Raw genomic sequence first — 23,800 nt, forward strand, 5'->3', positions numbered from 1 at the left:
CAGTCACATTATCCTGACACCAGGCCAAACAGTCCTAGTACCATTTTTGTACGTCTTTGGCCGGGGATTGGACCCACAACCTCCCACTTCTGAGGTGGACGCTCTAACCACAAGGCCACCAGAGCAGTCGATAACTCAATGGTTTGGGTCCATAAAATGAGACGGTGAGACCATATTATGCATTGAACCATGCTATAACCAGTGAAGTCAGTTAGCTGAAGAAAATAATGCATTTACCAAAAATCGGCAGGGAGATGTAATAAAAGTGGGTGCAAAAATATGTGCTTCACTGGCACATTTACCATCTAAAATCAATCCATATTAAATATCAACGTGTTCTATATTAAACAAGTACTTAAAACAGTTGTTACATGTTTAATATTTATTTTTATGTATATGAAATCTGTAACACAAGCCTAAATAGTTGTGTACATGTACTCACCAGTCAAATCTGTTTTTATCCATAATAGTAATTCCAACAAAAATGTCCATAAAAAGCATAATTTCTATAATAAAGACATCTGATACATCTGAATCCACTGAAATTCTTGCTAATACATGTACACAAATTTATGAAATGGTTTTTTTTGTCGCTGTTGCAACATTCATATTTGCTGGATGTGTCACATGTGTGTGGCAATGACCAAAACTGCTGACAATTCAGTCCATAAACTTGTTTAGTGGGTATTTATGATGGATGATTGAGCAGACATCAATAATCTATTATTATCTAAATTAACTGATTTATAAGTCTAGTTAAGAAGCTTTTTGAGACCAGCAGAGTCTTTGCCTGACTTGTGAAGACTATATCTCAAAGCTAATTGCATGTATTTTAACCTCGATTTAATCCTACATGGGGGATTCAGGCTTCTCATTTATGTATCCTATTATCCGTTTTGACTACGCACTAATAAATAGTTTGATCCCTATTTGTTTGAACTACGGCAATAATAACTGTTAAGGAACAATTTGATCATTTTTATAGGAAATGCAGAATAATAATCACTGGTCAACTGACTGGATGATGGTTGAGAACACCACAAGGCCACGAACACGTGTTGGTGGCTATCTCATGTTTTTAATTGTGGGGTGGCGGGTATATATCACTGCCCCATAACTGTAATAACATTTTAGTAGTGAGATTGACACTGATGATTAGTAATTACTGAAATTAATTTATTATAAATCCAGAAGAGTGTGTGATTTGGATTTTTAACGCAGCTTTTAACAATTTTTCAGTCATATTGTGAGCTCTAAGTGAACCTTAATGAACACAGTGTGAACTTGTAGATCTGAATGCACACAGGATGAACCTTATGTAGACCTGAATACACACAGTGTGAACCCTATGTAGATCTGAATGCACAGAGGATGAACCCTATGTAGACCTGAATGCACACATGATGAACCCTATGTAGATCTGAATGCACAGAGGATGAACCCTATGTAGACCTGAATGCACACAGAATGAACCCTATGTAGACCTGAATGCACACAGGATGAACCCTATGTAGACCTGAATGCACACAGGATGAACCCTATGTAGACCTGAATGCACACAGGATGAACCCTACGTAGACCTGAATACATACAGTGTGAACCCTATGTAGACCTGAATGCACACAGGATGGACCCTATGTAGACCTGAATGCACACAGGATGAACCCTATGTAGACCTGAATGCACACAGGATGAACCATATGTAGACCTGAATGCACACAGGATGAACCCTATGTATATCTGAATGCACGGAGGATGAACCCTATGTAGACCTGAATGCACACAGAATGAACCCTATGTAGACCTGAATGCACACAGGATGAACCCTATGTAGACCTGAATGCACACAGGATGGACCCTATGTAGACCTGAATGCACACAGGATGAACCCTATGTAGACCTGAATGCACACAGGATGAACCCTATGTAGACCAGAATGCACACAGGATGAACCATATGTAGACCTGAATGCACACAGGATGAACCCTACGTAGACCTGAATACATACAGTGTGAACCTTCTGTAGACCTGAATACATAGTGTGAACCCTATGTAGACCTGAATGCACACAGGATGAACCCTATGTAGACCAAATACACACAGGATGAACCCTATGTAGACCTGAATGCACACAGGATGAACCCTATGTAGACCTGAATGCACACAGGATGGACCCTATGCAGACCTGAATGCACACAGGATGAACCCTATGTAGACCTGAATGCACACAAGATGAACCCTATGTAGACCTGAATGCACACAGGATGAACCCTATGTAGACCTGAAAACATACAGTGTGAACCTTATGTAGACCTGAATACATTCAGTGTGAACCCTGTGTAGACCTGAATGCACACAGGATGAACCCTATGTAGACCTGAATGCACACAGGATGAACCCTATGTAGACCTGAATACATACAGTGTGAACCTTATGTAGACCTGAATGCACAGTGTGAACCCTATGTAGACCTTAATGCACACAGGATGAACCCTATGTGAACCTGAATGCACAGTGTGACCATATTTACCCCTGCATATATAGTGTGAACGCTATGTACAAATGAATATATAATGTGAACCCTTTGTACACCTGAATGCAATGTTAACCTTAGTTAATGTTATGTAAACAAGAATGCACAGTGTGAACCCTATGTAAACTGGAACACACACAGTGTGAACCATATGTACACCTGAATGCACAGTGTGACCATATTTACACCTGAATATATAGTGTGAACGCTATGTACAAATGAATATATAATGTGAACCCTTTGTACACCTGAATGCAGTGTTAACCTTAGTTAACATTATGTACACAAGAATGCAGTGTGAACCCTATGTAGATTGGAATTCACAGTGTGAACTCTATATACACCTGAATGCATACAGTACAAACCCTATGTACACCTGAATGAACATAGTGTGAACCCTATGTGCACCTGAATGCAGTGTGAACCCTATGTACACCTAAATGCACAGTGTAAACCCTATTTACTCTTTGTACACCTGAATGTACAGTGTGAACTCTATGTAAACCTGAATGAACATAGTGTGAACCCTATGTGCACCTGAATGCAGTGTGAACCATATGTACACCTGAATGCACACAGTGTAAACCCTATTTACTCTATGTACACCTGAATGTACACAGTGTGATCTCTATGTAAACCTGAATGAGCACGGTGTGAACTCTATGTAAACCTGAATGAGCACAGTGTGAACTCTATGTAAACCTGAATGTACAGTGTGAACTCTATGTACACCTGAATGCACACAGTCTGAACTCTATGTAAACCTGAATGAGCTCAGTGTGAACTCTATGTAAACCTGAATGTACACAGTGTGAACTCTATGTACACCTGAATGTACACAATGTGAACTCTATGTAAACCTGAATGGGCTCAGTGTGAACTCTATGTAAACCTGAATGTACACAGTGTGAACTCTATGTACACCTGAATGTACAGTGTGAACTCTATGTAAACCTGAATGTACACAGTGTGAACTCTATGTACACCTGAGTGCACACAGTATGAACATTATTTACGCCTGAATACACACAATTTGAACCTTATGTACACTTGAATACACACAGCAGACACAATAATCCACTACAGCTTTAATCTCACCATCATTTTAAGGCTGGACATAAATATGTTTAAAATTTGGCTGAAAAAAGAGAGTAATATCTGGTTTTCTAACAGCATTTGAACCATTAATTTTTTAATTTTCTACCTTTTATAACATAATTACAATATTCATTTATTACCCTTGTTAACTCAGCTGGTCTTTTTCTGCCTTTGTTGTCCTCCTTCTTTTCCCTCTGCTTAAGCCCTCGTTGCTTTTGCTGTGCTCTGTATTCTTCAGTCTCAAAGAAGTATTTAATTCTTGGAACTTGCTGACCTTCTAGAACATCTTTCATTTCTGTTTTATTTATAACACTAACATTTACTTTTTCCTCCTGTAACTCATGCTCTCGATAAAATCCAATTGCAGCATTTGAAGAGGACGTAGAACTGTCTATATCAGGATTCAGTAAATTTGTATTTATTGGAATGAACGATTCTGAAGCAAGTGGGCCTGGTTCAGAACTGAAATTGTCTGAACTGGAATGTAAATTTTCCAATAAAGTCCTTGCTGTCACAAATTTTTCATTTAAGTTTGAATTCTCTGTTACTTTAACAGCTTTAACAGAAACTTCTCCAACTGGTGTTGTTGAATTTTCTGTTATAGAGTTTTTGTTATCTACATCTGACTTGGATATTCCTTCTACACAACCTGAAAACCTGTCATCTGCATCACCTGCCCCTAAAAATGAGATGACATTTGTGGATAAGTCACATCTTTTGTCAGCAGAATTACTGTTTGGGACAGAATTGGACAATCTTTCTGTAACAACTGACCATTTTTGTTTGGCATCATGTAACCCCAATGAGTTGGTCATCTCAGAATCTGATGACTCTGCTAGACAACCCAATTCACTTTCTTCCACACCATTTGTCTCTGGAGGTGTGGACAAGTCCGTACTTCTGCCACTCTCCTGCCAGGATGGAGTCAAAGAGGGATGGAGCTGCTGGGCTGCTGTACATTTCTTGATCTCAGTGACAACCTTCATGATACCAGCCTTGTATGTATTTGCAAATCGGTTTGCATGAAAGATCCTATGTTCTTGATCGATTGCACAGCATCTGGGTTCATAGTCTGCAGCTGCTAATCTATGTGGTATGTCCTGGTGCTGCTGAATGAAGTTGGCTTTTAGCACTGATTCTAACATTCCCAAGCAATGCTCTCGAGCCTGGAAAATTTTAATCACAGTATGTAAGGAACATAGAAAGATTTTAAATTTTGTAGCAGAATGAATGAAGAATTTGTATATCAACATTTCCAGTGTTAAATTTGTGTTTACAGAAATGAAGACTCCATACCTGACAATTTCTTTCAAAAAGCTCTTTTGTCATTTCCTTTCTCTAAAAGTAAAATTCCCCAAGCAATTAAATAGTATAGCTCCAACATAAACTAAAGGTACATACCAGTTACACTAACAGATTACTAAAATATCAATTTAGTATTAAAATTGACTTTATATTGAAACGGATGATTGCAATGGTATAAGGAACAGTGCTTTTCAATGCATAAGTTCAAAATGTGCTATGCTTGTGATAAATTTTCCTTAATAATATTTTGATTGATTATTACTAATAAGTCTAACATAAAAAATCCATGTTCGTATTTCAATTGATCAAATAAATCAAAGTTTAATCAGTGCATGCAATTTGCACTTCTCTAACAGCCTTATGGTTGGTTTCAGAGTATATTCTAAGATAAACATTGTTGTATTCATACTACTTTCTACAAAATAATACAGAAAATTCCTCTCCCTAAAATATTTTCAGTTCTAGAATTGTAAAATAGACCCTGGGTTTTGTTGTTCATTTCTGGGATATTTATTTAAGACCAATGTATATATTGTGGCAATACTGAAATTCCTGATTAGTATTAGCAGGATGTTGAGTTTTTATCACCATCTTTGCTAAAATTAATGGCTGGAATTGTGATTATCTTGTAGATATCCCATGTATCAGAGTGGAAACAAATTCATAAATAGTACACAAAAATCTTGACTACTTCAGTTAGAGAAAACAAAGCACATTTTATAGTAAATTGTGCTTCTCTAAGAATACTTACCTGATCACATTAACACTGACACAAGGAATATCAACCTGCCATAACAAAACTAAACTTTGTCTTTTGTGTCTTTAACATTTAAAGGGCAACAACTCTTGCACATTATCTCCCCTGATAACGGGGCGGGGGGGGGGAAGAAGAAAAAAGGTGTCACTTGTTTTTATGCTGAGCGAACTACCAATGAGGATACTTGCATAGTAATAAGGTTGGGAGACTCTCAAGTAATGTGACTGGGTACTTATTCTTGGAGAAACATAATTTACTATAAAATTTGCTTTCTTTGAATGCATTCCCAATCACATTAACATTTAGTAAATAGGTAACAGGTGGAGGGAATGCTGAGTTTTCCTGCTTAAAGCAACACAAGGTTAAGAAGATTACTAAAATCACCTTACTGTCAAAATTCCCTGGTGAATCCAGTGAAGCTGCACTGGTTTAATTAGGTCTAATGGTCATCTGGGTTGCAGATGCAGGTCCAACTATATTCAGATTTTGACTCTGCAAAGCTAAATCCCTGAGATAAAAACTTGATTTAACACATTAACCCCTAGCGACGACTTTACGGGGCAGGAGGTAGTAGCCTACTGCTGAGCTCTGTAGCGTCATGGTCAAGCAAGATACACTAAAGTGGGTGGCATTATAGAAAGGTAGACAGATGTAGCTCTACAATGATACCAAATAATCTGGAATATCTAGTTGCACTACAAAATACAGATAGAAAAACCTCATTTCTTGGACCCGACTTTTTTAAACCCAAAATTCGCCCGTGGTCGGAATCCGATTTTGTGTCCGGATTTTAGATTTCTTGGTCTCAGATCTAAGGCAAACCGGTATGAACTGCAAACAGACAGATGAGCCTTTGCAAAAAGAAGGATAAGATGGGCATTTGGAATAGAGTGGTCTCCATACAAAAATAATGGCTCCGTTTAACACCAAAAAAAAAAGAAATAAAAAAAGAAAGAACTCCAACTTTTACCTTTCTGCTCATGCGCGAGTCAAATTGCCAATGAAAAGCGATGTTTCTGACACAACTAGGCAGTATGTTATTGAAAGATGACTGGGGATTTGGTGTTTTCAAGTCTATTCAGAAATAGCTTTCAAAATGTGTTTCCTACTCGATTTTCAGGCAAAAATGGCAAAAAGCTCCAGGGGTTAATGTGTTAATATGCATACCAGCCAATATCTTCTATGATGTCTCAGATCAAAATGTTGCAAGGTTTATGGTGATTTCAAATCTGAAATCCTCATGAGGCAACTTTGATATTTTGACACATCAAGTACCCTGTGCACAACTCACTTAAGGAAAGAACACAGGGCTTGAGAGATGATATCCTGCTTTCCAAGGCAGAAAGATTTTTTTTGTGATTGCCACAGTCTGTGCATTTCAGGTAGCGCTTGACGATGTGGACTGGATCTTACATGGTCAATATTCGTGACTTATAGATGCTGGAGCCTAACGATGATTCTCAGACTGTCCCCAGAAAATAATTGGTTCTAGGCCATGGAGCCTGGTTGTGTCATGAGGATCAGTGAACCATCTGATCTGAACTTAAGATAGTTCAGGTCAAAGGAGAAAGAAAATATAAAAATATAAAAATCACAGATACAACATGCCTGATCTCACCTTCACTGTTAATTTTGGAATACGCTGACTGCCAGCATCTCTCAATGGGCAATCTGGATCAGGGGGAATGAACTCATCATTCTCTTCCTCCACTCGTCTCTCTTTACCTTGGTCTGCAGTCCCCTGAAGTAAAATACAATCAGATTCAAAGATTTTTTTGGCAAGCACTTAAAGCTGAAGGTTGCATTGAAAATTCACACTTTGTCTCACTACATGGTAACTACACCAGGCAATCTGTAACTTCTACACATCTGGTTAAAGTGAAACCCCAGATTTTAGATCAATTCACATGGAAGAAGAAATCTAAAAGAAAAATATCTGATGTCATGGAATAATTTGTCAGATCTTACACATCAATACCTGGAAAATATTGTACCTGTGTGTAATCTGCTAATAAAAACAGGAAATATAGACATTAGAAAGAGTCAACAAACTTCTGGTGACTTGCAATATCCTAAAACGATATCTGGTCTTGTAAAAAGAAAAAATTCAACCATTGCCCTGGGAAGGCATATTTTGTCCTAGAACCATGATAAATTGTCACATTAAAGCCACTAGAGTTTGATATTTTAAAGATAAGTTAGGTGAATATTCTCCTAGATAAGTCAACTGCCTCTGGGTAACAAGAGGCCCAAATATTGCTTACCTGGCTTAGATAACATAACAGTCATAACAGATGAACATTTCATATGGCAGGTTTATGTAATTTGAATAAATCACAACCTGTATAAACCATCTCCCAAATTTTATAATGCTAATTTTATGTACTTTAGTATATTCTGATAAACATTCCTTTTTAATACAAATGCATAATTAATATTTAAAATGCATAATTAATACTTAAAATGCAAAATCTCATGCTCATAATCAATGTTGGTGATATAAATCCATTTGCCAAGTTTGACTGAAAGCAGATGAGAAATAATCTCTATATCTATATCTAATGAGGCAACAAGTTTACTCAATCAAATATATGGTCACTCACCAATATGCACAGATCTTGCGTATTATAAAACTCATCTATGTCAGTGACACTATAAACTCAAGGTGGGGTAAAGCTGACTGGAATTCAATCTCCAGAGTGGTAACAAGAACAGAAAACCACACACAAGATTACCTCTCAATACCATATAGATGACCTCATTAGTATGTACAAATGTAGCTTACAATAAAACATAAGATATATATATATATATATATATAGATATATATTAAAGATATAAGACTATCACATTTTATAAAATGATACCGGAAAGTGTCAATAAACAGCTGACAAGCTCAACCAATCAGATGCAAAACTGCCTCATTAATATGCATGGCTCTTGCATGTAAAGGTAAATAGGCTTAAATCACCAAGATAATGGACGAGTTTCAGCACAAGAATATCACCTTATTTATGTGCATGAATCTCAGGCATTATCAAACTCAAGCGAGATCTTCACATAAAAGCCTATATTTAAAGTTTGATCAAAATCAAATTAAACATGTGACTTCATGAAGGGAAAGAAGCTTATCTAATCAGATAGTGATGACACATATATCCAAGTAAACAGGAGCGAAAATACTGCTTTCTGAATGGCAACAAGCTCATACAATCAGATGCAAAGACCACATCATTAATATGAACAGACTGTGCCCGTTACAAGATTCATCCTAGATCTTTAAAATAAGCCCATATTCAAAGTTTGATCAAAACTGGATGAGAATTATGGTTTCCAGAGTTCTAATAATCTCAGCCTATCAGATACAAGATCAACTCATGTATAAGTGTGGATCTAGCTTATTATCAATCTTGTACAAAATCATAAATATATGAGCATGTATTCCAAGTCTGATCCAAACTTGTACAAGATTGTAATCATAAAGCATGTATTCCAAGTATGATCTCAACTTGTACAAGATTGTAATCATAAAGCATGTATTCCAAGTATGATCTCAACTTGTACAAGATTGTAATCATAAAGCATGTATTCCAAGTATGATCTCAACTTGTACAAGAATGTAATCATAAAGCATGTATTCCAAGTATGATCTCAATTTATACAAGATTGTAATCATAAAGCATGTATTCCAAGTCTCCAAACTAGTACAAGATTGTAATCATAAAGCATGTATTCCAAGTATGACCTCAACTTGTACAAGACTGTAATCATAAAGCATGTATTACAAGTATGATCCAAACTTGTACAAGATTGTAATTATATAAGCATGTATTCCAAGTGTGATGAATATTGGATCAAAAATACGACCCTTAGAATGGTAAGCTCAGTCAATCAAATGCAAGATATCTCATTAGTATGTGTTAAACTCATTTACTGATGAACTTGACCAAAGTATTAATTAAGCATATAAGTTTGATAAAAACAGAAATCAGAAATACAGCCTCCAGTGTGGAAACAAAGTTTGACAATCACAAGAAATATCACCTTATAAATATTCATGGATCTAGTTCATTACTGAATTTGTCCAAAACTTTGATACATAAAACCATATTCTAAGCTGAATTCAAATTAGATCTGAAATATGGAATCTAGATTGGTAATGGATGACTCATGATGTATGCAGGGCTATACCACAGGCTCACTTTGCCTTATGGCTATATGAGCTAACAACCATACAAAAATGTTCTAATCCAGGTTTAAAGATATTTTAATTAAAACTTACCTCATTATTAAATTAATGGTAAAATGTAATTAACTTAATTAGGAGCAAGTCCGAAATTGTAAAAATGATTACCTATTTCATATCACTTCTAAATACATTGTAGTAAATGAATCTACTTTCTATGCTCAAACATTTTTTATGGGCTGTTCCATCAAGGTATAGATGATAGCCAGGGAGGGGGCCCTGAGTGGCCGAGTGGTCTAAAGCGCTCACCATTACGGATCACTGCTATCTCACCTCTGTCTGCGTGGGTTCGAATCTCAGATTCGGCTAATGTGGGTATGTGAGAAAGCTTGCCAGTAGCTTCTCGAGGGTCGGTGGTTATTTCCAGGGGTTTCCTGGGTTCTTCCTCCACCATTAATACTGGCCGCCATGTATAGCCTATCATCCGCTGAAAAATGGCGTTAAACCTTAAAACAACAACAACATACCCAGGGAAGGCAGTATTTAAGAAAATACTCAAATAATTCATATGAAAATGATAAAAAATAATAAAATGCTGCAGATAATAAAATTCATCTTTGGATTAATTCACTGCACTGAAAGTGCTTTCCCTTGGTCCCAAGTATGTTTTACTGGAACATCTTGATTAAAAACTGGTAATTATTTTAGGTAAATCACACTTCCGGATGCTACAACTCTTCTTTGTTACCAACTCTGCTTATTTATTGTGATGTATGATACAATTCAAGCCAACAATGAACTGTTGCATAAATATATTCCCAAATCAATCAGCCATGAAGTACTCTTGCATACAGATGGCCTAATCCAACAACCATTAGGTACTATTGTATATATATATGGCCTAATCCAACAACCACGATATACTGTTGTGTGTATATATATATATATATATATATATATATATATATATATATATATATATATATATATATGCCTAATCCAACAACCATGAGGTACTGTTGTATACATAAGGTCTTAATCCAACAACTGCTTCTAAATACATATTGCCAAATCCAAGAAAAACTGCAGAGTATTGTTGACTTCCACATTGTTATGACTCTATGGTCTTAAACTATGTAACATACAAGTGCAAAAACCAGCATGTTTTCTAAAATCGAAAAAATAATTTATTTATCTAGAATACAAAGTGAAATTTTAAAAGAATTTACAGTATTGTGAATCAAATCCCAAAAGGTCATACAAGTTCTATCACAAGTCTAAATGTAAGAAGCTCCAACTGAATTCCAGAGGTATTCCAAAAAAATTCCAATACTGTATGTGCTGATGTGCCTATAGTCTCAGATATGCTAAAGTGCTATTGACCTGGATTGTGGCAATGTGCAAACAGTCTTTTGATGTATCACAATAATATAATACAAAATGTCCTTGTCTGAATTTACTATAATTCCAAATTAATGTTTCTCTGTCCAAGAATACTAATGAGCACTTTATAATTCCAATGAATAATAATTTGAATAAATAAATCAACAGTAATTAAAAACTGAACACAACAATAAGACCAATTCTACTTCAGATATTAAGACAACAATGAATAATTTTTATAGAAAAAAAACTAGGTTACAATAATAGAGCCAGGATGTAGGATAGTCTCCTCTATAAAACAATCAAAGTTATCAACAAGTTTAGGAATTTCCAAGTAGAAAAAGATGTCCCAGACTCAGATTCAAAACCACATACTTACCTCTACTGATAATTAATGATTGAATACTTAATCCACACTCAAAGGGAAATATTAGTTATGTATGATATTGCTTCCCAAACAAATGTCACTAGTCAGGTAAAATATGCACTTGATTTTGGACAAGGTTAAGTACAAAGTACAGATGTATATAACATATAATCATTAAGAAAAGACAATGATTAATATGAATTAATGATATATAACAAAATCTTTTAATTGATATATATTACTGAGCTAAGAAAAATCACTGAAGAACTGGTTATACAAGTTGTTTAATTTTCCCCTGAAACGCAAACAAATAAAGAAAGTGAAAAAAGTGTGCAAATTTTTGCTATACCCTGGAAAGACAAAGCTGTGGTTATGCTTTGATATACAAAACTGGTTCTGAGAAGGCAGATTTTTAAATTTACAAATTCACTGTGAGAGGGTCTTATAAAGGAAAAAGGAATTTAATCAAAAATAATAAATGTTTATTACATGGAAAATGAGTATTTTCACATTTTCACCTTATTTTCATAGCTGCAGCAATAATTTTATAGAAGAAATGTGAGTTTATCTTTAGACCCAACTCACCAGAGGTCCCAATAACCCCATCTTTTCTTCCTCGAGTCACTCTCCCAAAAAACAGGGATTTCTAGCAGTGATAAGATAGTCAACATAACAGCAAATGGTATCAATTTAAAAGATGGCAATTCTAGTTAGAAGAAATGAATGGAAGGCATAGCAAGTAATGTGAAATTAATAGATGGCAATGCTAGTTACAATAAATGAATAGATGGCAATGCTAGTCAAAAGGAATGAATGGAAGGCAATGTTATTTACAAGAAATGAATAGATAGCAATGCTAGTTACAAAAAATGAATGGAAGGCAATGCTAGTTACAAAAATGAATGGAAGGCAGTGCTAGTTACATGAAATGAATGGAAGGCAATGCAAGTTACAAGAAATGAAAAGACAGCAATGCTAGTTAGATGAAATGAATGGAAGACAATGCTAGTTGCATGAAATGAACGGAAGGCAATGCTGGTTACAAGAAATGAATAGATGGCAATACTAGTTATAAAAATGAAATGAAGGCAATGCTACTTACAAGAAATGAATGGAAGGCAATGCTAGTTGCATGAAATGAATGGAAGGCAATGCTATTTAAATTAAATGACTTTAAACTTTAACCATAACCTTAATGAACTGTTAAAGATTATGCAATGGCTGCTGGAAATATGACCATGTCTCACTTTAAATTAACATGGGTGTAATAAATGACTGTCTCACTTTCCATTAACATGGGGGGCAATAAATGAATATGTCTCACTTTAAATTAACATGGGTGCAATAAATGACTGTCTCACTTTCCATTAACATGGGTCCTATAAATAACTGTCTCACTTTCCATTAACATCCATCTAATAAATGACTATCTCTCACTTTCCTTTAACATGGATCCAATAAATGACTGTCTCACTTTCCATTAACATGGGGGCAATAAATGAATATGTCTCACTTTTAATTAACATGGGTGCAATAAATGACTGTCTCACTTTCCATTAACATGGGGGCAATAAATGAATATGTCTCACTTTTAATTAACATGGGTGCAATAAATGACTGTCTCACTTTCCATTAACATGGGTCCTATAAATGACTGTCTCACTTTCCATTAACATCCATCTAATAAATGACTATCTCTCACTTTCCTTTAACATGGATCCAATAAATGACTGTCTCACTTTCCATTAACAGGGGGGCAATAAATGAATATGTCTCACTTTTAATTAACATGGGTGCAATAAATGACTGTCTCACTTTCCATTAACATGGGTGCAATAAATGACTGTCTCACATTCCATTCATGTGTGTCTGATAAAAAACAAGGATTTCATATTGTAATTTTGTCTTGTCAATGCTTAAATCACACACCAACTGTTCTATGAAAACAAATGCTTGTAAAACATTGCAGACAAATAAATAAAAATCTAAAAAATGTAAACGCAGCAAAATCTGAAAAACTGCCATAAAAAGTGTAATTTATGCAAATATGTATACCAAAGATTTTGCTTTAAAATAAAAATTCCAAAAAGTTCAAAAAAGTAATTAAAATATTATAATTACTGTAATGACTTGCCAATGTAATAAGGTTAGTTAGATATGAATATAAATATGTTTACAAAAGTTAATTTATCTAACTCAAGTGGTCTTTGTTTCATTGTGTTTACAAGGATTCTATAAAAATGTGCAATGGAATTTTTTGGAAAAAAGTCTCAAATATGTGCAAAAATTGAAACAAATTGTTGGCATGGCCTGAAAATATGATCAGGTCATCTACACATGATAAAGTGTGTCAAATTTGATGGCTCCAAGTCCAATAAGTTTGAAACATTGCAAACACATGTATGGATGGACAGTGGCAAAGCAACATATCTCTTTCCACTGTTGCAGTGCAGGCATAGAAAAAAATTATAGGTTTTATGAAAGTTTAAAATTCAAAGATTTATCAGAAACAATAACTCTGTAGGAAAACAGTGTGTCATCTGTACACCAAGCTATGACATATTCCCTCTTGATCTGATTAACAAATACTTTATAGTTAAACTCTGACACATAATCACAACTGTGACAATGCTGCTGTCACTGTCAGAAAAATGATACCAATGTCTCACCATCCTGCTGTCACTGTCAGAAAAGCAATAAAATATCTCACCATCCTGCTGTCACTGTCAGAAAAATGATACAAATGTCTCACCATCCTACTGTCACTGTCAGAAAAATGATACCAATGTCTCACCATCCTGCTGTCACTGTCAGAAAAATGATACCAATGTCTCACCATCCTGCTCTCACTGTCAGAAAAGCAATAAAATATCTCACCATACTGCTGTCACTGTCAGAAAAATGATACCAATGTCTCACCATCCTGCTGTCACTGTGAGAAAAGCAATAAACTATCTCACCATACTGCTGTCACTGTCAGAAAAGTGATACTAATGTATTAACATACTGCTGTCCCTGTCAAAAAAATAATACCAATGTCTCACCATACTACTGTCACTGTCAGAAAAGTGATACTAATGTATCAACATACTGCTGTCCCTGTCAAAAAATTAATACCAATGTCTCACCATACTACTGTCACTGTCAGAAAAGTGATACCAGTTTCTCACCATACTGCGGTCACTGTCAGAAAAGTGATACCAGTGTCTCACCATACTGCTGTCACTGTCAGAAAAATAATACCATTGTCTCACCATACTAATGTCACTGTCAGAAAAGTGATACTTATGCATCACCATACTGATGTTACTGTTAGTAAAGTGACACCAATAACTCACGATGCTTATGCTGGTAAGACAACAGATGGGTTATGCCCTGCAAAACGTATTGTTATTGCAATTCAGATAAGCCAGACAGAAGCACAAATATTTGACACAATTTCACATACACCTCTCCTCTTCTTGAATTCGTCCATGATTAACTTGTGTCTCTCCTGCTTTTCTTTCTTCTCTTTTGCTTGTTGAGTGTAATATTCACTCTCGTCACTATCTTCATCTCCCTGACCATCATTCCACTCCCTGTTAACAAAAACAACATTTGGCAATGGAACAGTGCAACAATCAGTATATATATATATATATATATATATATATATATATATATATATATATATATATATATATATAACTTGTAAGTCAAGTCCCACTGCAACAACACAGATCCTGATCTGCTGTCACATAATGCACTGGCAGATCAGTATTTGTGTTGTTTGTTCTACCAATTGCTCATAACAAACTTCAAAGACCCAGATCTGCCTTTACACTATGCAATGGCAGATCTGGGTCCATGCAGTTTGCAGTTGGACTCAACCTATAATAACCTTTAAATATATACTTATTTAAAGTGTATAAGTTTTAGTAAATTTTGTGGCTGCTAAAAAAGAACAAATTTAAAGTTCATTAAGCGATATTAAAATTATATGTATCATATATTCCATTATAAGGCAGTATGCGTCATGGACTCATACAGCAACTTGGATTCCCACAGACTGTAATTTTAACATCTGCCCCAATTACCATGCTTTCAATTAAAGACTGTAGTGTTAATATTTGCCAAAATTACTTTCATGGCAAGACTGTAGTGTTGATATTTGCCAAAATTACCACGCTTTAATGGAAAGACTGTAATGTTCATATTTGCCCAAATTACCCAGCTTTCATGGAAAGACTGTAATGTTAATATTTGCCCAAATTACCATGCTTTCATGGAAAGGGTGTAATATTAATATTTGCCCAAATTACCATGCTTTCATGGAAAGGGTGTAATATTAATATTTGCCCAAATTACCATGCTTTCATGGAAAGGGTGTAATATTAATATTTGCCTAAGTTACCCTGCTCTCACGGAAATACTGTAACATTTATATTTTCCCAAATTACTTTCATGGAAAGACTGTAATGTTAATATTTGCCCAAATTACCCTGCATTCAATCAAAGACTGCAATGTTAATATTTGCCCAAATTACCATGCTTTCGATCAAAGACTGTAATGTGAATATCTGCCCAAATTACCATGCTTTCATGGAAAGATTGTAATGTTAATATTTGTCCAAGTTATAGCAGTATTAATATTTGCCCAAATTACCATGCTTTTATGGAAAGACTAAATAAATAATGTTAATATTTGCCAAATTACCCTGCATTCAATCAAAGACTGCAATGTTAATATTTGCCCAAATTACCATGCTTTCAATCAAAGACTGTAATGTTAATATCTGCCCAAATTACCCTGCATTCAATCAAAGACTGTAATGTTAACATTTGCCCATATTACTTTCATGGCAAGACTGTAATGTGAATATCTGCCCAAATTACCAAGCTTTCATGGAAAGACTGTAATGTTAATATTTGTCCAAGTTATAGCAGTTTTATTATTTGCCCAAGTTACAGCAGTGTTAAAATTTGCCCAAATTACCATGCGTTCATGGAAAGACCGGTAAAATATGCTTACAGCCTATTCACAATCTAAGAGGAAACTTTTAAAATGATGCCACTGGTATGCTGTTGTATTTGAGAAAAATGCCAGTGTATCAGTTCATTATAAAAATTTGGCCTGTGAGATTTCACCATTTACATGCAGTAGTACATGTGATGACAGTGATAAAATGAAAATGGTTGTAGGCTCAAACCTGCTATTGCAACCATTTTACCTATATATTGGCTTCTCCTGGAAAAATAATCACTTTCACAGGTATTTATTTTCAGACAATGTACAGCCTTCCTTCTTATAAATATGGCATTTAATATATGACCACCAGTTATCTGCCTGTGACACTACGGCTCCCATGGACAGCATTATAGCGAGTACTGTTTTTCACATTAAAGAGATGTCTTTATGCAATGGATTTTCACTGGAGATTATTATCAATATCAGAAGGCAATGAACACTACTGCATGTTTTTCATGAATCAGAAATGTTTCTAAAATGATGGAAAAGGAACTTGGGCCGATAAATTTTCTGAGTTGGATTAAGAAAGTCCACTTCAAAACAAAACTTTCAAAAATAAATCAGTAAAACTGGGAATTCCAAAAGATCTTGAAACATTTCTTAATTGTATTGGGGCCCAGATTATTGACCTACGAGAACACCTAAAAGTCCTTGTGAATATGAAAAGAACATTATTTGTTAAATCTTTATAGAGCTACAACGTATTCAAGCAGACTACCGTATGTCCTCATAAGTCAGTTCCTCTGGCTAGTTTAGGATATTTTAAAGATATGATAGATCATGGAATTAGCATCAAATTATTGTCAGGTAGCAAACCTGCAAAATACAGACATGGTCTTAAGTGAATGTGACTGGTAAATAATTGGCTGTTAGGACAGATTACTGCCAAATGGGTGACATTTTAGACCCATGTTACTGTATAACCTTTAAGCATCTATACACGCCCCTGTGCATGTTAGGCCTGTGTTACTGTAAAAGCATTTAAGCATCTATACACCCCTCCTCTTTACATGTTAGGCCCGTGTTACAGTAAAACCTTTAAGCATCTATACACACCCCTGTGCATGTTAGGCCTGTGTTACTGTATAACCTTTAAGCATCTATACATGCCCCTGTGCATGTTAGGCCTGTGTTACTGTATAACCTTTAAGCATCTATACATGCCCCTGTACATGTTAGGCCTGTGTTACTGTATAACCTTTAAGCATCTATACATGCCCCTGTGCATGTTAGGCCTGTGTTACTGTAAAAGCATTTAAGCATCTATACACCCCTCCTCTTTACATGTTAGGCCCGTGTTACAGTAAAACCTTTAAGCATCTATACACACCCCTGTGCATGTTAGGCCTGTGTTACTGTAAAAACATTTAAGCATCTATACACCCCTCCTCTTTACATGTTAGGCCCGTGTTACAGTAAAAACATTTAAGCATCTATACACCCCTCCTCTGTACATGTTAGGCCCGTGTTACAGTAAAACCTTTAGGCATCTATACACACCCCTGTGCATGTTAGGCCTGTGTTACTGTAAAAACATTTAAGCATCTATACACCCCTCCTCTTTACATGTTAGGCCTGTGTTACTGTAAAAACATTTAAGCATCTATACACCCCTCCTCTGTACATGTTAGGACCGTGTTACAGTAAAACCTTTAAGCATCTATACACACCCCTGTGCATGTTAGGCCTGTGTTACTGTAAAAAGATTTAAGCATCTATACACCCCTCCTCTTTACATGTTAGGCCTGTGTTACTGTAAAAACATTTAAGCATCTATACACCCTTCCTCTGTACATGTTAGGCCCGTGTTACAGTAAAACCTTTAAGCATCTATACACACCCCTGTGCATGTTAGGCCTGTGTTACTGTAAAAACATTTAAGCATCTATACACCCCTCCTCTTTACATGTTAGGCCCGTGTTACAGTAAAACCTTTAGGCATCTATACACCCCCCTCTGTACATGCTAGACCCGTGTTCCTGTATAACCTTTAGGCATTGATACACCCCCTCTGTACATGTTAGGCTGTGTTATTGTATAACCTTTAGGCATCTACACACACCTCTCTGTACATGTTAGGCCTGTGTTAATGTATAACCTTTAGGCATCTACACACATCTCTCTGTACATGTTAGGCCTGTGTTAATGTATAACCTTTAGGCATCTATACACGCCCCTCTGTACATGTTAGGCCTGTGTTATGGTATAACCTTTAGGCATCTATATACACCCCTCTGTACATCTTAGGCCTGTGTTATGGTATAACCTTTAGGCATCTATACAATACCCTCCATTCGTGTTAGGCCTATATAGACCTTTATAACTCTATATGTCCCCCTTTGTTCATGTCATCATCATCCATATCTTCCACCTTTCCTCTTGCCGATGGAGGTATATGTGGCCTCCTAAAGGTTTATCAGTTTCTTTGCAACACTTTGTGGCTATGACAGATCAGTGACTTAAACGCAAAATACTGTTAAGTAAGTAGGTGACCTTTTAAGTATGGGGTACCGTATTACCTTTTAGCACCAGTGCGTCCCCCTCCATACATGTCATCATCATCCCCAGCTTCCACACAGCGAATCCTTGCACCTTTCCTCTGGCTCATGGAGGTGTATAAGCCCTTCTGAAGGTCTATCAAGTTTTTCTCAACACTTTTTGGTTCTTTGCATGCATCACACTGGGATCCACAGTCTGGCTTCTGATCCCCAAAATACTCTGCTATACACCAGTGTCGGCATCTGTATCAGAAAAACACTAATTTTCACACATAAATCTACAGTACCTCTCTCTCACACACACACACACACACACACATTGTAACAATCTGCATAATAAATGTGTTAACAAAAATTTTTAAAAAAAGAAGAAAAACATTCTTTATTTTCATTTTAAAACAGTTATTATATGACAAAATGCATAATTTGAAGTATTATTTGTAAAAGCTCAATTTGTACAAGGTTGCTATTCTAACATTATTGCTATTTTCAAACTTCTTTCCATCAATGCAGCAATACAGCCATTATGTGCAATGGAGAAAATAATCTATGCAAATCAACAGTTTTTGCCTTAAAAAATATATATAATCGAAAGAGACTGTAAATTTTTTGAGTATATATAAAAAAATATTTTGTTCATGAAGTGGAAACAGTTTGTATTATGACTTGGGATTTTGCCACTCACGACAATATAATGATTTGTTATATGTTCTAAAATAATGTAGATATCCTCTATTTATTCATTACTTTCACTTTGATTTTGTCCCCATCCGTAACTGAAAATGTGTATCTGTAAAATACTATATGCTAAAGCTAAACCTGTTTGAAAACAGTGGCACTGAAGTGCTGAAACTCTGCCTTTAAAAGTTACCAATGAAGTGGCAATAATAAAATAATGAATAAATAAACAGTAATCAATTTTCTGATGGCAGCTAATATTACTTCCTCTAGCTACTTGCTTTTATTTACTTATCTGGGAAAGTGTGCACAGTTTATGTGATGACCTTATTTTCAAAATAGAGTACTTTAGCTGATAATTTTTGTCACAGTTTCTTATATTCTAATATTAACCAATGGGAAAAAAGAATTTATCAAGTTTCACAAACTGTTAAATTCACTTATTTTAATGGATATCATTTTTGTGGTTGTACAAAATATATCACTTTCATTCGTACTTAATTTCATGGATTAGAAATGGGGATCCCACTGTTTCCACATAAAAATCACTGTTTGTTGGGGCTTTAAATGTATGGTCTTTTTATCAACCATGATAACCATAAAGAATTGGTATCACAACAAAATAGTCAATTCACAGTATTTGTGTGGTTTTTACCAACCATGACATTCATACAAAATGGGAACCACCCAAAGAAAATAATGAATTCAGTCTTTGTAGTGCAGTTTGATTTCAGTCACTCATTCTCAATGTGGTAAGTAAAGAGGAGTGGGCAAAGGGTTATCATCGAATGTGATTAATTCTATTTCCTATGTATTTGGTAATATTTTAGAAGTTATGCATGGTAACATTACCCTACACTTTCTATAACCTCTATAGCATTCTAAATGTGTTAATTCTAACTTATGACTGGGATAAGTTATGAGCATTTTGAACACAGTTTATTTGAACAAGGCAGATCAGGTCTGCACATCGATCCCAATAATTAAAGCATTGCTACATATGACCTTGACCTAAAAATCAAAAAGTTAAGAAAGCATGTCATAGAATGAATTGTCTTAGCTTCATAATAATTAATTCAAAGTATGAAGAAATTACATCAAGGAGACTAGAAAACAAAAGCAAATGAAGAAAACTTTAACCAAGACCCTAACACAAATTTTCTATACTGTGACCTTAAGATCCAAGGGATGGGAGAACAAGCACCAGAATTATTTGCCTTATTATCATAATGATTTATCCCAAGTGCGAAGAAAATCCATAAAGGAGAGCATAAGTGAAAACCCAAACCCTTAATGTAAATTTGTATCACAGTGAACAAGACTATGATCATAGGGAAAACAAGTGTGTCATAAACTGAATTATCTTAACTATAAAATCATTCCTGGCAGGTATCATGAGAAAATCTATCATGGCGTAAGGAAACACAATCACCGAAAGCTTTAACCAAAAGCATAACAAATTCTCTGACTGTGAATTTGACCTTACCATCAGAGAAGCAAGAGTATCTGTTGCAGAATTAATTGGGATTGTTAGTGGGATTAGAATTTTTAACGTAGCTTTAACAATGTTTCAGTCATATCACTATGATGTCTGCATTGTGGCAGTTTATAGTGATGTCTACCACTGGGGCATCATGCCGCAGACATGTAGCATGATGTCCCACCCAGTCACATTATCCTGACACCAGGCCGACCAGTCCTAACACTAACCTCTTAATGCTGAGCACCAAGCAAGGCAGCTGTCAGTACCATTTTGTAAGTCTTTGATATGACTTGGCTAGGGTTCGAACCCATGACCTCCCACTTCCGAGGCGGGCGCTCTAACCACTGGACCACCAGAGCAGTCAGAATTAATTGTCTCAATTTCTAATAATTTTATTATAATTCATCACTAATATGAAAAACAATCTATCAAGGAGTTTATAAGCAAATAACCAAAAACTGAATGCAAATTTTTGTATGACTGATACCTTGACCACAAGGTAAACAAACATGTCATAGAATGAGTTGTCTTAGCTTTGTCAATATTCATGTTGAGGCCAAGTATGACAAGATTCTATTAAGAGGAAATGAACGACTTTAACCAAAGCCTAAAGAAAATATTGTCACTACCGCAAACACTGCAACTGATGCATAGGAGATTGCTTTCCTCGATCTGAACAAAAACTGTCTGAAAGCATGCTGGCCTTGACCTATTACAACCCTGGTAATTTCGAGATAGGAAAGAGTCCCTCACATGGTAATCAGATCAAAGTTCTTGAAAAGAACATAGCTAACAAAAAAAAATGGGAACATTTGATAAACTGTTCTTTTTAAATGACTCTGGTAATTTGTAATTAGGAAAGAGTCCATGACATTGCAATCAAAACAAAAGCCTTGAAAAGAACATAGCTAACAAAGAAATAAGGATTGTATCTAATCTGAATAATTATTCTTTTAAAATGACTATAATTTATGCAAGCGTCTGTTGTACATAAGTCAGACGTCAGAAAAAGAAAGTCTATTGTATTTGTCATAGGTGTTTCCCGATAAATTCTTACTTGACATCTACACAGAACTTGACTAGGGCCTCAAAACTCTCCTGGGCTGACTTTTTTCTCATCTCTGCTACCTTTTTATCCCTCTAGAACATAAAAATTAGAGCTGAAACAAATACCAAATTTTCCTATTTCAACTTTATTGCAAATATTTCAACACAATTTACAATCTGAATATTCATCAACATTTATAAAACTATCAATTCAAAATTATAACAACATTGAAAACACTCTTAACTCAGTGATCATAATCCTGGGTAAATTTTCTTTTTGGATTCAGACTACGGGGGCTTTTCCTCTCTATCTTCAAACTCAATATGACCAAAATATTAGGTTAATATGAAGATTGACTCTACTTAAAAAAGGGCAGTAACTCTGATTAATGAAGTCTATTTGATCATAAATGAAAACAGTGCTAATCTTCCATTCAGTATGGCTGCCATAGTGGCTAATTTGAAAATCTTGTTATTGTTTAAAAATATAACACATGGTTTCAGTACCCAGCAGTTAAAAAGGAGAGATGGTTTCATCTTGCATTCCTGGAAATTCTTTTCGGTTAGTAATAGAGCATGTTAATATGACTGTCCCTTCAGGAACTGCATCAGCTATAAGATTTTCAAGATCATAACTGTGTCAGCCAAACTGAATGTCTTAGCATCACCTTCTTTGTTTACGGCCAACTAGACTTTGGTCCGAAAGTGTGTGTAAAGTTTAATTGCAATCCTCCAAGTAGTTTAGGAAATGTAGCAAGGACAAATTGGTGCTAGAGGCTGTAAGGATGACAGACAATGGTTTGTGGCTTTGTGCAATGCCATGTTTCAACACATGATAGGCTATACAAGGTGACCAAGTCTGAAATGCCTGGACTCCCATTTAAACAAAGATATTGATCCCTATTGGCCGTAGAGTATGTAATTGATGTATCCAATGAAGTTCACTATTATTCCGATTACTGTTGCTACAAGTGAGCTCTGGATCAGACTGGTATCTGATACTGATGATGGACAACAGCCATACCAAAAGCTCTTCTGGTGTATGACCAAAAGAGCTGAAAATGTAACTGTAAAAGTTATTGGAGTTTTTGTGTATTTGACCTCTAAAAAACTCATTGGGACACCTGGGATTGGGCCAACCAAACGATACCCCCCATGCAGGTGGTTATCGCATGTTCAACCTATGTACAAAGTGTGGTGAATTACCAAGTAATCATCTGGAAGAAGATACAGCTATGGACAGATGGATGGACAGAAAAATACTGCAGTATCCCCTGGTGACAAGAACTTTACAACAACAGACTCAATCCTAAGTCACTTATGACTCATGATCTCTTTGTTGCCAGAGATATATCAAGTTCATAAATTTTAAACCTTAGAGCTCAGTATATGTGCAGACACATATATTCAAACAAATGAGTATCAGTGACCTACATTTTCAATCTTAAAAACTGGAT

The 23,800-nt window shown here is 35.5% G+C and overlaps 1 protein-coding gene across 4 annotated transcripts in view; it reads right to left on the reverse strand.

The window, feature by feature from the left end:
* Positions 1–23,800, reverse strand: part of LOC149797443 (ATP-dependent DNA helicase Q5-like) — a 59,380-nt gene that overhangs the window by 16,342 nt on the left and 19,238 nt on the right. For all 4 annotated transcript variants that reach the window (XR_016421821.1, XR_016421820.1, XM_089962253.1 and 1 more), the window contains exons 5-9: positions 22,354–22,436; positions 19,157–19,378; positions 15,078–15,207; positions 7,312–7,434; positions 3,772–4,797 (exon numbers count right to left, since the gene is read on the reverse strand). Coding sequence is in view for 2 of the 4 variants with exons in the window: in XM_089962253.1 (XP_089818379.1) it covers positions 3,772–4,797; positions 7,312–7,434; positions 15,078–15,207; positions 19,157–19,378; positions 22,354–22,436 (1,584 nt within the window). In the remaining 2 variants the exon portion in view is untranslated. The remainder of the gene's footprint in view (positions 1–3,771; positions 4,798–7,311; positions 7,435–15,077; positions 15,208–19,156; positions 19,379–22,353; positions 22,437–23,800) is intronic.

The sequence above is a fragment of the Sinohyriopsis cumingii genome, chromosome 6 (assembly GCF_028554795.1).
Source record: "Sinohyriopsis cumingii isolate HCF-2022 chromosome 6, ASM2855479v2, whole genome shotgun sequence".
Taxonomy (NCBI): domain Eukaryota; kingdom Metazoa; phylum Mollusca; class Bivalvia; order Unionida; family Unionidae; genus Sinohyriopsis; species Sinohyriopsis cumingii.